The 15,297-nt window shown below is 35.7% G+C and overlaps 1 protein-coding gene across 2 annotated transcripts in view; it reads left to right on the top strand.

Moving 5' to 3' along the window:
- Positions 1 to 12,721, top strand: part of NGLY1 (N-glycanase 1) — a 57,615-nt gene extending 44,894 nt beyond the window's left edge. The window contains exons 10-12 of one of the 2 annotated variants that reach the window (XM_055321272.1): positions 2,360 to 2,545; positions 9,554 to 9,731; positions 10,106 to 12,721. In XM_055321272.1, the coding sequence (XP_055177247.1) occupies positions 2,360 to 2,545; positions 9,554 to 9,731; positions 10,106 to 10,281 (540 nt within the window). In that variant the 3' untranslated portion in view covers positions 10,282 to 12,721. The remainder of the gene's footprint in view (positions 1 to 2,359; positions 2,546 to 9,553; positions 9,732 to 10,105) is intronic. The other variant, XM_055321273.1, reaches the window with a different exon arrangement.
- Positions 12,722 to 15,297: the final 2,576 nt, after the last annotated feature.

Here is a 15,297-nt window from a genome sequence, read left to right on the forward strand (position 1 = left end):
CAAATCACTGCTGATGCAGTGCAAGTTACAAGTTTAAATCCAAATGAAGCCAATTTAAAGAGCTAATTTAATTCACAGCTGTGTTCAATTTAAATAAAACATCGATATTAGGTCTTCATTCTTTTTTCTTTTTATGGTTGGATGTGCTTCCTCTTGTATGGCATATAAGTTGATTAAACTTTAAAAATATGAATTGGGTCATATGCCCAGATTGTCTTCCCTTTTGAAATTTTTTTTTAAATTTCTGAGTTAGTGGGAGACTATTATGGCCATGGATTTAAAGAATCATTTTCTTCTTTAGAAGTTGATGTTTGTTTTAAAAGTAAATTGAATAATGAAAAATGTCAGTCCTAAAAAATTATGGAGCTATACCTTAAAATCATTTGGAAAAAGAAGGAAACATTGGTGATATTATTTCCAGAAAGAAAAGTTTTATATCCTAATCTTATATTTTAAATATTTTATGAGGGGCTCCTGGCTGGCTCAGTTGGTTGTCCAACTCTTGATTTCATCTTGGGTCATGATCTCAGGATGGCGAGATGGAGTCCCACATCAGGCTCCAAATTCAGTGCAGAGTCTGCTTGTCCCTTTCCCTTTACTTCTCCCCCCACTCACTTGCTCTCTTTCTCTCAAATAAATAAAATATTTTTTAAAAAGGATTTTTTATAAAGATTTTGTGAAATATTAATGTTATTCTTACTCCAGATTATTCAGTTGCATACATGATTATGTTTGGTGGCATAAATATCTTTCTTTTCCCTTTGTAAATTAGTTAGCCTTTGTAAATAATACTACTTTTAGCCTTTGTAGATACTACTTTGTAGATACTTTGTAGATACTACTTTAGCCTTTGTAGATAATACTACTTTTAAATTTTATTTTCATTTGGTTTATGTCAGCATCTTTAAAATATCTTCAATAAAGAAGAAAAGAATTGGGAAATTTTGTTATATGCTTGTGTTGAAATGATCATTCATAATTATAAATCATTTTCTAAAAATAAGCTTTTTTTTACCTTTTTGACAGTATTATTCACAAGTTCTAGGGAATTATCTTTTTCATACATTTAATGTTACTACTTTAATAATACTGACAGTGATAAGTACATACACATACTTTTTTTCTCTTTTTGTTTCTGTTTTATATTCTGCTTGTTGATTCTTAGATATTTGAAATTTTCATATTGTTTAATACCTAGTACCCAGTCTTTAACAAAAAAAAAAAAAAAAAAAAAACCCTTGCCTACTCTTTTAATTGATTAGCAAATACTGTGGCAAGACACTGACACAGACTAAAGCAGTGTTTGTCAGTGGAGGATGATTTTTGCCTTCCAGGGCATATTTGGCAATGTCTGATAAGACACCCTGCAATGCACAGGGCAGCTCCTATAACAAAATGCTACTATGCTCATGTCTAAAAAACAAGGGACCATTGTGTTAGTGGCACATAAAGACACAGGATAAATATATTATCTTCTCATTCAGTGATTTCAGGATTTCTGGGGACTGATTTACATTACAAGAAACAGGGATTTATTTTGGGCTAGAATGCAATTTTTTCCTGGAATTTAAGTTGTAAAACATAACCTTTTGTAGTAATTTCACACATGTAGAAGATTGTTTCAAGCTATGTGTCCCAGGCACTCTCCTAGTTTAGGGTATCAGGAAAAGACACTCTAGTGAAATGGCTTTAAGTTGAGGCCAGAAGGATGAGAGAGAATCAAGTATATGAAGAGTAAAAAGAACAGCATTCCAGATAGCAAGAACAGCATGTGTCAGGGCCCTGAGGCAGGAGTTAGCTGGACCTTTTTGAGGAGCAAAGGGAATAGTAACACGATATTGGTTGGAGAAGTAAATAGGGAATAGATCATTTAGAGTACTAGTAGCCTTGGTAAAGGTTTGGAGTTTAAGTACATTAAGTGGAAATCATTGGAGTGAGTTAAGCAAGAAAGTGACATATCCCAATTTATCCCAATTTCTAGAAAATCACTTTCATTGCTATGTGGAGGATGGATAAGAGAGGTAAGAGTTGATAGCTGGGAGTCAACTTTAGGAGATGGAGTCCAATTTGGAGATGTTGGTGGTAGAAATGAAAAAGAAATGAATTTAGGTTGAACACAAAGCACAAAAATATAAATCAGAGCTATATATAGTTTATATTTCTTATTTTCTGTTTAGTAATGGTTGGTGTTATACCCACATCATATTGATCATATGTAACCTATAAAATGCTTTCCAAATTTTTTAATGGCACCAACTTTTTCATTTTCAAGTTGAAGGAATCTTTTACTACTGTACATAGCAGTTCCTCATATATAGTCTTCCATATGTTGAAAAACTAATTCTGCTTTCTTTTTAAGAGAAAAGAAACCCTGTTCATTCCTTCTGAAAATGAGAAGATTTTGAAACAGCTCCACCTTTGTTATAATATTGTGAAAGATCGTTATGTCCGAGTTTCAAATAATAATCAAACCATTTCTGGATGGGAGAATGGTGTGTGGAAAATGGAATCCATATTCAGAAAAGTTGAAGCAGACTGGAACATGGTAATTTCATGCATGAAGCTAGTTTAAATTTTGTCATTGTTTAAGCAAATATAGATTGCTTGAGTTGTGTATAATGTGAAAATTGATATATCAAAATCACTTTTATTAATCTTCAAACCTGTAAAAGAAAACCTGCTCCCACGTTTAATCAAAAGTCCCTAAGAAACGTGTGCATTTGTATCAAGGAAGCATCCATTTTCATCAAAGGGGCTAAACTTAATTCATTCATGGGGAAAAATAAGTGTATGGCCAATTTCGTGACTAGTTTTTGCATGAATATATAAAATATAAAATATACTGTTAATTAATTCCTTCACAGATACTTACTGATTACCTACTAACTGCAGGCTATTGGGGACTCTAACATTTAATCCAAAGTCCCAAGAGCTAACTGTTTAACACACTTTCATTTCATAAGAATGTGGATGATTGAGCAGCAATACTGGTTTTTTCTTCCCTGCATCCTATAAAAGAAATGGATACTAGGACTATAGTAGTTCACTTATACCAACTTGTACATTGTTATCACAGGTTATCTGTTAAAAGTGAGGAACTTTGCTTTTAAACTGCCCTCCCTTGGATACACACCAAAAATGAACACAAAACTATTCACATGACCTCAATAAATCTAACCATATTGTTACCTTTCATAAGGTAATCAACTTATAGGGAACTTTTAAAGTTGATTTGCCAAGATGTTTTAGTAGGAAGAGAAGTTGCTCATTTGTAAGACACATTGGCTAGATTTAATAAATGAGTGACATAATTCTTTAAAAAATAAAATAAAAAGTGAGTCACAGATTAGCAGCTGCTAGTGTTTATGAGCATCTCCTAAATACTTATCACTGTCCTAGGCATTAATCAGAATACAGAAGACATACAGAAATAAGATCCCTGTGGTTTTTTTTCCCCCAATCATAAGTTTTTGTTCTAAAACTTACCTCGGTGCTTATTTTGGTGATCTTTTTGTATTAAACCAAGAATAACTTACAACATTATTAAAATTGTAGGTTTAGGAATTTTCTTCTTAAGATCAAATTGAAAATTTTATGTATATCTGTAGTTGATCATATAGTTGATGAGAGAAGATGAACTTCTCTGGAAGACAGACTATCCTTAACCTAAAGATTCTTCTGAACAGAAAGCAGGATAGGATAAACATGTCACTTATTCAAGGAAAAAGCTATCCTTGTGGAACTAAAGAAAGAGTATACCTTTCTCACCAGCAGTGTTAATGTAGAAAGTTAATGGAGAAAATAATGACATTCTGCAGAAGATGTGGTGTGATGAGAAACAGATCGATTCTATGACATGTTTTTTTCTCTGTCTTGCTCACTGAATGCCTGTTATGTCCAGCGTTGTTCTCAGCTACATGGATAAAAAGATAGAGACACAGTTTCTGCCCTCACTGTCTAACAGGGGAAGCTGAAGCATAAACAGCCATCTTTCCCACGATGCAGAGTGCTATAATAAGGATATCAACACATTGCTATGGAAACACCGAGGAGGGAGTAATTAGCTCTGGGCTGTGGGAGTTGGGGGAAGCTCTGCAGAGCAGGCGACATTTGAGCTGGACGCTGAAGGATGAGTAGGTGTTCATAAAGCAAGGGAACAGTAGGGGAAAAGCATGGAGTACATGGCATGTTTGGAGTTCTCTAAATGGACCATGTGGCCAGAAGGTGTATTCTATGAGTAAGATTTAAATGTAAATGAGATATGCAGAGCCAGTAAACAAAAAACAGGCTCCTACTCAGAGTTTATGCCTTGATATACCTGTACAAAGGGCATCACTTTTAAAAGTTAAATGAATTTGTTTTGAGTTATAATATGTAATATCAAATGAAAAATATTAGAATCTTAATTATACTTGCAGAGCTTAGTAACTCAAAAGTAATGTATTGCCATTGAACATTGAATTTTCCGCCTAAGTCTATATTTTTAGTTTTGTATTGGCATGTTCCCAATTAGGGAATCTCTAGCTCCACTAAAAGAAGCCTATTTCCCACCACACCTTTCCTCAGTAACTTCCAGCCTCTAATCATGACAGATCACATGCAGCCTGCCCTCAGATATTTAGAGCAGATTTTTGACAATTGGGAGAGTTAGCCTCCCAGGAACACAGAGACTTAATAAACGTTACTACTTAACAAATACACAGTTCAGTGATGTCTGATTTGGAAGAAATATAAAAAGCTGAATCAAGACCAGTATATCTTTTAGGAGGCAAATGATAACACCTTGATAAAAGTGTTAATAGCCTCCTGATTATTCTGCCTGCATCTCACAGTTGTTTTCCATGCTGTTAAGCCAGAAAAGCATTTTCTGGACCCCAGTTGTTACTACTGAGTGCTCTTAGGGTAAGAAACAGCTCAAGTCTCTCTGAGTCTGGCCTCTGCTTTCTCTGGCCTCACCTTGCACTGTGTTACCACCTTGCTCACCATTGCACTGCTCTTCTGCTCTCTCCACTGAACCTCTTTTTACTTTCCCTTTTATTAGATTCACTTATTTCTTTGCTTAGAACTTGGTGTAAGCCTCACTCCCTCTAGTCCCAACTAACTGGATCCCTTTCCCCCTTTATTCACTGTATCATGTACCTCTTCTTCATAACATTTATTGAGCAAAGTTTGTGTAAGAATAGATTATTTGTCTCTGTCCTACTAAAATTGTAAACATTCTCAAAGAAAAGACTTTGTCTTTTTCTACTCACTTGTACTCTCAGTAGCATATATCTAGCATAGTGCCTAATGTTTAATAAAGATTGCTGAATGTAGGAAAGAATGTTTGAATGCATATGGTGTGAGTCCTATACCACCTTCAGGCTGTGGAGAGTGTCATAGGTACTCATCTTCATTCAGACTATGCCTTGCATGTTAAGTACATTGCATTTTGCAAAGTATCATGTTTGTCACTAGAGTCACTTTAGCACTTTCAGTGTGTAGCATTATGTCAAGAATTCATTTAGCCATTCAGTAAATGTGCATTGTCAGACCTTGTGCCTGGCACTTTGGATATAGTGGTCAATTATGAGTCAAGCCTCAAGGTGAGAATAGACTAGTAAAGGAGAAGGACATGTGGACCAACTGTTTAGGTTAGTGAGATAAATGCCAGAAGAATATGACTCTTATATGACTCTAAGAGAGAGAAGACAGAAGGAAGAGCCACTGTCCTTTCTTGGATCAGAGATGATGACCTTGCAGAAAAAGTGAAATCTGAAAAGCTTAGAGAAGGAGGCAGAGGGAGAGTTTCTCATTGTGATGACAGGATGTAGCAGGGAGCAGAAGAGATAGCATGCCCAAAAGCACTGGAAGGGGAAACATCTGGTATGTTAAAGGAAGAGTAAGTAGTAGGGAATATAGGGGAGAGGAGTGGGAAATGAGACTAAAGAGGTGAACAGTGGTCAAGTCCCAAGACCTTGCAGTTATATAACAGGAAACCATGAAAGATTCCAGGCAAGGGAAGGACATGATCACACTAATGATTCAGAGGTAATTCCAGAGGCTACAGATAGAAGAAATTAGCATAGTATAGAAAGATGTAAGTATAGTGCAGACTGACAATGTCATCTTTGATTTCAGTGATAGAATGGAATAACCAAAAATGAGATTCATGAGCAATAGCAGTTTACCAGCATTAAATTAAAATGTTGAAATACAGTTGTTCGGCTAGATATGTTCAGGAATGACTACAGAGTGTCTGCTGTACAGCAAACTTCATTAAGCTAATCTGTTTGTTTGTTTTTTAACTAGAGTTAATCTTACCAGGCTAAGCAGAAGAATCATTTTAAGAGCATAGTAAAGGGACTCCTGGGTGGCTTAGTGGTTGAGCATCTGCCTTCAGCTCAAGGTGTGATCCTGGAGTCCCAGGATCAAGTCCCACATCAGGCTCCCTGCATGGAGTCTGCTTCTCCCTCTCCCTCTCCCTCGCCTCTCTCTCTCTCTCTCTCATGAATAAATAAATAAGAAAAACAGTCCAGTAAAAACCAAACCTCCAGGAAACCATAGCAGTGGACAGAACAGCCTGTCATATAGTAATCAAAAAATCTTGAAGCGAAGATCTTTTGTAGAATGTAAAAAACCTGAAGCATTAAAGAAGCTGACATGCTCAGTCTTGAAAATAGTGGTTACAGCCATAACCCAAAGGACAAGTTTCCATTGTGTACATTATTAGTGACATAGCTTAGACCTTAAGCCATAGACATACTGGTCTCCTTGTCACCCACAGGCTGTGATCTGCCTGTACTATATGCCTTACAGTTGCCAAAAAGGGGCAGGGATGAGTCCCTAGAGGGAGGGGGTGGGGTGTTGTATGGATATCAGGTCTGTAGAAGGAAAACTCCATGACTTCTGATTTTACTGTCCTTGCTGCTAAAGTAAGGTAGCTCTTGGTAGCCCCTGAAATTGCAAGAATGAGCATGTATAAATGCACATGGTAAGTGACACCTGTGAATTAAAAAGCCAACAGCCAAAAAATCTAAGACAACTCAAGAAGAGGAACATCCAATAGTAAAAAAAACAGAGGGGGTGTGGTTCTCCGGACCAAACAACTGAATATTTGAAAGCTTATAAAGTTTTTTTGTTCTCCTAAATTATAATTACTGGTTCTGTTGCTATTACACATAGAAAGGATTACAATGGAGTGTTTATATAATAAATGGTATTGTTTTGGCACACTTCATTTATCAAACTGTTATATTCTTAGTAACTTCCACCTATAAAAACACTGAATTAAAATTAGTATATTGTGAGAAAAAGATGACATGAATTTTCAATATCAATAGTCTATTTTGTTTCCATATACTGTTTCTTTAGCCTGAGAGACCTTTTATTTTCTTACAATGTGTTTGAATGTTTATTTAAGCATTTAAGAATTCAGTGATGAATTCTATCCTATCCTTTAACTTTTTAGAGTCTTTAAAGCTGATGCCTTTAGGACTGAAAAATGTAAATTTTAGAAGAAGCAATTCTCTCAGACGTGTTCAGCAGCTATTATAAACCTATGACAGTTAAAACCACAGTTGTGGCCTGGACCCATGTGGTATAATTAAGACAACTCTGAGGGTAAGCTAGGAATTTGAAACTAACCTGTCTTCAATCTGACATATTTTATGCCCACACTTTTTGGGGGAGGGGATCATTTGAAACTACTGAGCTCTAAAAAGACAATAAGGCATGAAAAAGTATATACTGAGACATAAATCTGAATGTGTTGGTCTTTGGACTACTCGTCCCCAGTCTTTTAGTTTCTTCCAACCACCTTTCTTCCAATAACCCTACTGTTCAGCTCATCTTTTCCAGTTAATCCCCTATACTAGCCATGCCTTTGAAGTAGTAATTAGGTTATAGATAATCCCCAGATTTGCCAGTAGTTTGGGATAGATGGAACCAATGACTCCCAGGGAGCTTTGGTGGAATTCTCAGCCCCAAGTTCTCCTTACCAACAGATTTGTAAGAGGAGCACTGCAGTAGGAACAGGTAGGTATTAGAGGAGGTTATAGTGAGGTCGTCCTAAACTTAAGTGGAGCAATCAACACCATATATCTAGGTGTGCCCTCTAGTGCAATTGTTGATTATACGTATCTAGTCTGAAGAGATCAAATAGTTTTCCTTGGGGAGTGGTTGTTTTTAGTAGATAACCTCCAGCTCACTGATTCTAAAAACTTTCCAATTCAATTAGCTGACATATTTAACCTGGAAGAAAAACTATAGGTTGTGAAATAGAATATCAATAGACTGCTAGCAGTGATTGATTTTTTTTTTTTTACTTGATGACTAAAAACAGGTAGTAGGACATTTCCATGACATATGTGTTATATGGTACTTTTGTTGGTCTCAACAAGTAAGTTTGATGATTCTGAAGGAATATATGTATATGCAGACTTTTAATACTTTTAATACTTAAATACTATTTATTAAACCCATGTGAATCCAGAACCGGTGACCCCAGAAAAGTTAAGATTTGGTTAAGATCATACTAAGTACACCTGAAATAAAATAGTTACATTTGGGTAAAGAATTATTGGCAGTTCAAGGTGGGGTGAAATTCTGGAGGACTGTTAAAGCTGAGAGTTTAGATTTCAACCCAGTTACTTGCTATACATTCTAGACCATGCAAATGACAGGAACGAAGTGGGCTTTCAAAAACATTAATTAGGCAGTTGGAGAAAGATGAGCATGGAGTCATGACTGTAGTGGTAAGTGCAGTATAAATGAGGAAAGGGTTTTTTTGAGACTTATTTCAAAGAAATGCATGAGTTGTTTTGTGAGTTTGAGCATCTGCGATAACTGATTAAAGAGTCAGATTCTTGGGGGTTTGAGCTTGGGTGAATGGAGTTACTTGTGAAAGGCCAAGGCTGTGGATGTCAGCGTTCACATCCACATCTTCAAGAATGTGGATGAAACTATGAGAGAAGATGAGCTGGAAGTAGCCAGTAAACTTGGATGCCTTAAATAGTATACATTAAAAGTGGTAAGGATGACTAATAATGAAGGAATGGGAGCATATTATTTAGAGAGGCAAGCATGAATACTATATTTTAAACTACTACTTAACAATGACTGAGTTATTTTCTTAACTTAGAATATATAGCCCATCTCGCTCTAGGAAATCTTATCTGAAAATCCAGATTTAGAAAAGAAGATAAAGAGTAATTGTATTTAAAAGGATTCTTCATTTTCACCAGGATTCATCATAAAGGTCATATGAGATAGCTGGAGTCAACTAATTTAAAAGAAAATTTGACTTACCAAAATTTGGTTAGCATGCCCCCCTTAGGGCTGTACTTACCAGTGCACCTGTATCCAAGTATCTTTCTTCCAAACCAAAATATACTATAGGAAAAATTGCTGATGAAATGCAGAATGTTCACAGTGAAAATCTTCTCAGTGAGGAAGAAATTAGATTTTTAATAATTTGTATATAGTACCCTACAACAGTAAGACTTTGACTATATGTGTTTTCTGCATTATTTTATTATTTATAACAATTCTTTGTTCCCCTTCTCCTTTGTAGGTATATTTAGCCCGAAGGGAAGGATCATCTTATGCTTATATTTCCTGGAAGTTCGAGTGTGCGTCAGTTGGCCTAAAAGTAGATAATGTTTCCATTAGAACAAGTAGTCAAACCTTTCAGACTGGAACAATACAGTGGAAATTGCGATCTGAAACAGCCCAAGTAGAACTACTGGGTGGTAAGCATTTGACTAGAGAATTAATCATGATGTGTATTTAACACTCTGAAGAATAATTGTACTTGAGTTGCTCATACCCAAGATTCATTCATAGTACTGCAAGTAAAAAAAAAGAAAAGAAAAAAAATTAAAACTTATATAACCTTATTCTAATAAAACCACTTGTTTTTTATTGTGAAATACAAATGGATAAAGAAAAACCATTTCTTTTGTTTCGAAGGACATATTTCCTCCGTAAGGGATAATTTGTATTTATCTTTTTAAGGGTTGATTTTACCTACAGGTTAGGTATATAATATGTATTCCAAAACTATTTCTTTATATTCTTTAAGTTACCAAAAGCAAAGTGTTAATTATTTTTTTTCCTCCAACAGATAAAACTCTTCGCTCCTATCATGATTTTTCTGGTGCCACTGAAGTTATTTTGGAAGCAGAATTAAGCAGAGGAGATGGTGGTGTTGCTTGGCAACACACCCAGCTGTTTAGACAAAGCTTAAATGACCATGAAGAAAATTGTTTGGAGATAATTATAAAATTCAGTGACCTTTGAGAACCTGAACATTATAGAAAGTCTGGCAAAAATCATGGACTTACCGTGTTATAAAGTAGTCTCTTGGTTCAGTGCATGCTTAGTTGGCAATTTACTACCCTCTGCTAGCATTATTTCTTCTGCTGGCTATCTATCATGTACCCCCTCATGAAAATATATCTTTATACTATGGACCATAATGAAACCTTGAATTAAAAGCTCCCTTCCATATGTGATTGTAATTTGAAGTAAAGTCTTCTTGCCTCAATATGAGATTTTAATCTAAAAACCGTAAGTATAGTTTTAAAAGTAAAATGAAGGTATTCATGATGAAGTGCTATTCATGATTATGATATAATCTTAAGCTAATAATAATTTGACATTTTTTGATCAGCCATTAATTTCTTCATAAGTAATTAGATTTCCTAATATTTTTAATTTTTAATAAATGTGAAAGTATAGTATCTCCTAAGTTATAAGCGTGAACATTTTTATGATTGTAAATACATAGGCATTTAAGAAATAAAATGAATTATTTTGCCTTATATCATTTTAGTGGTTACTTTGGCTAAATAAGAATCTGATAAGTATGCTGAACATTGAAAACTGTTGGAATAGATAGGAGTTACGAAAATAACATTGCGTATATTCAGAGATACATTATAAATTTATGTGTGGATGCTTCAGAATATGCTTTACTTTTGAGTTTACTTTTGAGTATTTCTATCTACCTCATCGAATAAAGATCTGTTCTTGTCTTTGAAACTATGTAACTAGGTTCTACAGTATATGTTAATCAAGAGTTTTTGGTGTGTCCATATAACCCCTCCAATTGAATTTAGTGAACATTTATTAAGCATTTGTGTGCAAGTGTGGTGATAGCACCAAAGGAGGCAGTGGTGAGAAGGATACAGCTCCTGTACTCTCACTATCTTTGTGATGTTCTGCAAAGTTCTCAACTCTTCATACAAGAAGAGTACATTCTCAGAGATTCTCACCCTGTGCAACTCAGTAGGACATTCATATGCATTATAAAAAATGCACTAAGATCCTGAACAAAGGTCTTATATTTGCTTTTTAATTGTAGTCAAACTGTTGAGGATCAGTTTCTTGCTAAAAAGTTACATTTCAAAAAATTTTTCAGATATCTCAAGGTATGAGTCTTGAATATTAGAAATTTTTCTGGAATTTTCTTGGATTAATCATAGTTTCATATAGTGGCCAAATACATAAATTTGGAGAGCCTTGACTCTTACCTGTCTTGAAGTTTCTGGTATAGGCCCATGAGCAGATCAACCAACCAACCCTCTTAACCCTCATGAGAAAACCTAGAGACGGTAAGTAAAATGTCAGTCTCAACTGAATGTACCTCACCCATGAAAAGGATACATTCTAAATGTTACTGTGGCAGTAAGCAGAAGAATGATTAGAGTTCAAGTGTCTTTTTTTTATAGAGGTGAAATGTTGAGGAAAAGTAGTTGCACACTTTTCTTAAAGGTATTCCACGAGACTCTCAACCCCAGGGGTACCTGATACATAATAATATTTTATCCTACAGAAATTTTTTGGCAATAGTACAGAATTAATGGAGCAAAACAATTCTCCATAATGAGTAAAGCTAAGTAACAGTAAACTGGAAAGGTGAAAGTAACAGGCAAGGAAAGGTTAATTAATAGGACACTCTTCCTCAATAAAGTGGCACTAATATTAGAGCACAGTTTATGTAAGCAGTCCTTCAGTATCTTCTTACTTAGAAATACATGGTGTTGTGCCTAAAGTGAGTCCCAGATCACTAAGAGGGTACGTCCACCACCACCTTGAAACAGGCTTTGGTTGACCAGCTTTCTACTGCCATTGCTCAGTGTTTAAAAAGGATTTCTACTTCTGCTTTAGGTCAAGTCCCATCATGACCATTTTTCAAACATTGTTACAGCGGGTTTGTATAAGGGCGGTTTAAAAAAGTACTTGTGCTGGAATTCACAGCCTCAAGATGAATAAGAAGTTACACCTGATAGAATTGTAAGCCTTATCAGTTTACAAGGAAAAGAAGTGCCTCGCGTTAAAGGAGGATTGGAGAACAGTTTATGGTGGACTTTTGGGATAGGAAGCGTTGCTGGTGATAATTTCACTCGGACTCCTCACTTTTCAGAGGAAACTCAAACCCAGAGAACTTAAATGACCTGTCTAAACAATGAGTTGCTGTTTTAGTAGGTGTTGGTGAATATAGCTACTTTGATAGGAATGTTCAAGTTTGAGGTGTTAAAATTGTTACTAGAACCAATGATTTTTCTAATTTATAGGTAAGCTTTCCTGGAGAACAAATTTATTGTAATTTGATGATAGATTGTTCTAGACATGGATGCTTTGGTGGTTGTGTAATAATTTTTTAAACATTTTTTTTCCTCTGTAACAATAAATTGTATGTTGATTTTATAGCCCAAGTGAATACACTCTTATAAACTAATAACTCTGACTCAGGTGGCATTCCTTCCTTAAATACTCTTGGGGGAAGAAGAATAAGAATAAACCAACACAAGTCATGATTGGTTTTATTCCATTTAGTATGTATTCCAGTCACATCTTTATATGGACCAAAACAGTGCTTTATTTCTGGTAAGAAATTTAGAACAGACATGAACGAATAATGGTCACCTTTGTAGTGTGTATGAATGCCAATGACTTCAGTGTCTCATTCGATCACAGCGGCATCATATCTAAGCCTACTGACATTTTATGTATTTTGAAAGGGGTGCCAGCAGTATTTTAATGCCATTCCCTATCATTATGACACCACAAGTGAATACAGACTCAGAAGTTGAGACCTTGGGACCGCTTGGGTGGCTCAGCCGTTGAGCATCTGCCTTTGGCTCAGGGCGTGATCCCGGAGTCCCAGGATCGAGTCCCACATCAGGCTTCCTGTATGGAGCCTGCTCTGCCTATGGCTTCTGCCTCTGTGTCTCTCATAAATAAATAAAATCTTTAAAAAAAAAAAATTGAGACCTTGCTCTCATCGCTTAATTTTCTAAAGATTTGCTCTGAGATCAACACAATTAATTGTAGCAACAACTAGAAATCTATAAGTAAGCCAGAAAGGACCTCTGAAAAACTAAAATAAATATCATAACGTCTAACCACTAAAGTCCCTATTCCTTTTTGTGAGAACATTTTGGGTAGTCACTCAAAGTCTTATTTACTGATTTTAAATGTTTAAATTGTTAAAGCCATTTTTTGTTGTTAAAAACTCAATAAAAGTGCTCTCCACACTAACCATTTACAGAAGTAACTGCCAAAATCTTTGCATGTGTTTTTCCAGAACTTTTCTGGAGATTTTTGTATTCATACATGTATATATACGCAAAATCAGTTTTCATGTATTCGGGGTTTTTTCCTTTTTTATGTAAATGGAAGCTTATTTTCTCTTTGCTTGTTTTCTTAACAATAGGTCTTAAAAGAAAACTTTCCATGATTAGCCAAAGATCTGCAACATTCTTTTTTAACTGCCCTGCAGCATTCCTTTATCTATTCCCTTATATACATATATTTTAGTTCTTCCCTTTTTTGTTATTTCAAACACTACTGCAGTAAACATCATTATTCATATTTCTTTCACACAGAATATATACAAAGATATGTGGATTTTTTTTTTAAGATTTATTTATTCATTCAGAGAGAGGCAGAGACACAGGCAGCGGGAAAAGCAGGCTCCATGCAGGGAGCCTAACGTGGGACTCTGGGACTCAATCCTGGGTCTCAGGCGGTGCTAAACTGCTGCCCAGATACGTGGACTCAATCTTACCTGTCTGCCATCCCGTCATTTCCTAAAGGAGGTACACCAATTTACACACTCAGTGATAGAGTATAAGGGCACCTATTTCCTCTCATTCTTGCCAAAACCAAATATTTGGTAGCCAGCCTCCAATGATCCTCAACTCCTGGTTCCCATGTCTTTGCGTTGTCACTCCCACACTAAATTAGAGCTGGCTTGTGTGCCCAGTAGAATACGGTAAAAAGTGACCATGGGGTATTTCTGAGGCTTTGTCTTAAAAAAAAAAAAAAAAAAAAAAACTTTGGTTGCTTATATTGCTTACTCTGAAGGAAATCAGTTGCCATGCCATAAGACCAGTCAAGCAGGTCTGCAGGGAGGAAGAGGCTCCCTCCAAACTAGCACCAATTTGCCAGCCATCGAAATGGATCCTCCAGCCCCAAGCAAGCCTTCAATGACTAGCTTCATGAGAATGAGACACCTCATGGTGGAAATGCCAACCAAACCACTCTGACTCCCTAATGCCCAGAAAACCATTAGAGCTCATCGATTTTTGAAAAGACAATTTGTAACTGATTTGTTTATACAGCATTAGGTTACTGTCATGGCAGATGTTGAAATCCTGCCCCTCAAACTGTGATACTATTAACAAGTGAGGCCTTTGAGAAATAATTAAGTTATGAAGGTGGAGCCCTCATGAATGGGATTAGTGCCCTTGAGAGCACTTGCTACTACTTCTTTATACTTACCACCACGTGAGAGCACAAGGGGTCTATCTATAAACCCAGAAGAGGGGAGGGATTTTACCCAGAACCCAACCTAATTTCAGACTTCCAGCTTCCACAACTGTGAGAAATAAATGTTGTTTAAGCCTTTTGCCTATGGCAATTTGTTACTGCAGCCCAAATTAAGACATTTAGTAAAACGGCAATGTTATATTTGCCAATCTCATGAATGAAAAATACCTAGTTTTAAGTTACATTTCCTTGATTAGTTGTTAGGTTAAACAATTTTTCACAATTTTGCCATTTTTGCTTCTTATTTAAATTTTCTATATACAGGCATACCTTGTTTTATTGCACTCCACTTTATTATGCTTTGCAGACTTTGCATTTTTTTTTACAAATGGAAGGTTTGTGGCAACCTTGCTTCCAGCAAGTCTATCAGCACCGTTTCTGCTCACTCTGTGTCTCTGTGTCACCTTTAAATGATCCTGGCAATATTTCGAGCTTTTTCATTATAATTCTATTTGTTAAGGTGATCTGTTGATCAGT

The sequence above is a fragment of the Nyctereutes procyonoides genome, unplaced genomic scaffold (assembly GCF_905146905.1).
Source record: "Nyctereutes procyonoides isolate TBG_1078 unplaced genomic scaffold, NYPRO_anot_genome, whole genome shotgun sequence".
NCBI classification, from domain to species: Eukaryota; Metazoa; Chordata; class Mammalia; order Carnivora; family Canidae; genus Nyctereutes; species Nyctereutes procyonoides.